The sequence below is a fragment of the Aplysia californica genome, unplaced genomic scaffold (genome assembly GCF_000002075.1).
Source record: "Aplysia californica isolate F4 #8 unplaced genomic scaffold, AplCal3.0 scaffold00297, whole genome shotgun sequence".
Lineage (NCBI taxonomy): Eukaryota > Metazoa > Mollusca > Gastropoda > Aplysiida > Aplysiidae > Aplysia > Aplysia californica.
The window spans coordinates 597,866-599,152 of record NW_004797567.1 but is presented as its reverse complement, the minus strand read 5'-3'; the positions used below and the strand labels follow the sequence as shown (position 1 = coordinate 599,152).

Below are 1,287 nucleotides of genomic sequence, written 5' to 3'. Positions count from 1 at the left end.
GGGGGGGGTGGAAGTGGTGACAATGATGATGAAGATGATGACAATGAAGATGACAATGATACCCCCAAAAAATAACCCCTCCTCTCACCCAGCTCGGCTTTGCTGACAAAGTTCTCCCTCACACGGATGTCCTGGATCCTGGACTCATGGGCTGCGAAGACGGCGCCATCCCCACTCAGCTGTCGCCTGGCGCTATTGCCGCCGCCAATTGCACTGACCACACCTGCGTAGCCGGCCGGGGCAGCTGAAATGTTTGTCCCCGGGCTGCTGTTGGACGACGTCCCGTTGGTGTAGAGGAGGAGGTTGGGGTTGGAAGCGCTGGAGTGGAGCCGGTCCGACGGGGGGGACTGGAGGAGGGAGGTGGGTGTGGTCTGGCCGCTGGGTGTGGCTGCCTGGCTCTATAGATGGGGGGGCAAAATGTGAAGGGGAAATACTGAGACTAGATTTGTGGAGGGTGTTTTCAAAATGTAAATACATTCTTTTTATCTGGAGTCTTAAAACAATCTTTTCAATGTTGCAGGACAAAATGGGTTGCCTTTGTTTCATAGGAGCCACGTTCATGAAAGACTTTATAGAGATTTACATTTCTTTTAAAACTGTGATTTAAATTTGGGCAATTTCAAATGGCAATCCAGGGAAAAGGGGATGGCTACACTCATTTTGAAGCAATTTACTACGTCCCGGGGAGAGGGCCTCGGAGAGGAGAGCGAGGCACTACAGCTCTGAGAGAAGCTTTATTCTGTGGGAGTGTTGTTTCAATTTAGCAAAGACTTTCGAGAAACGAAACCTTGAGGACAAGCGACGGTGTTTGGAGTGACAGACGTCTACATTGAAACATATCAAAGGATAATATCCACACCCAATAGGTTACTGAGTATAAGATACACATGTTAATGAGATTGTTGGGGTTTTTAAAGTCATTAAAATAATAATGATCTTATCACCATGAAAAGGGAAGTAAATGAAGTAACATGTCGTCAACAATATCAACGGTCGAAAAAAATAAAACAATAAGAAGCAACATTATAGAAAGGACTATAAAGGACTACTCAATAGATCAATCTTAGAACAACCATCAACCAACAATAACTACAACAGTAATAACACTACGAGCCAGTAGAAAATCATCCAAACATAATTTAAGCAAGCATGGGCTGCGACCTTTTTCTGACAGCATTTTTCTCCACTTCAAACGTCAAAACAGTTGTCCACAACCTTCACAACAAGTTACAGACACTTATCACAACGCATTTCTACTTGGGAACTGGCAGGGGGGGGATGGAAAGG

At 45.4% G+C, this 1,287-nt stretch overlaps 1 protein-coding gene across 1 annotated transcript in view; it reads right to left on the bottom strand.

Annotated features, from left to right (window-relative positions):
• Positions 1 to 1,287, bottom strand: part of LOC101858115 (oxysterol-binding protein-related protein 6) — a gene marked incomplete in the record, with an annotated part of 164,943 nt that overhangs the window by 22,537 nt on the left and 141,119 nt on the right. Inside the window, 1 exon segment of the mRNA XM_035970632.1 lies at positions 89 to 398. Within this exon segment, the coding sequence (XP_035826525.1) occupies positions 89 to 398 (310 nt within the window).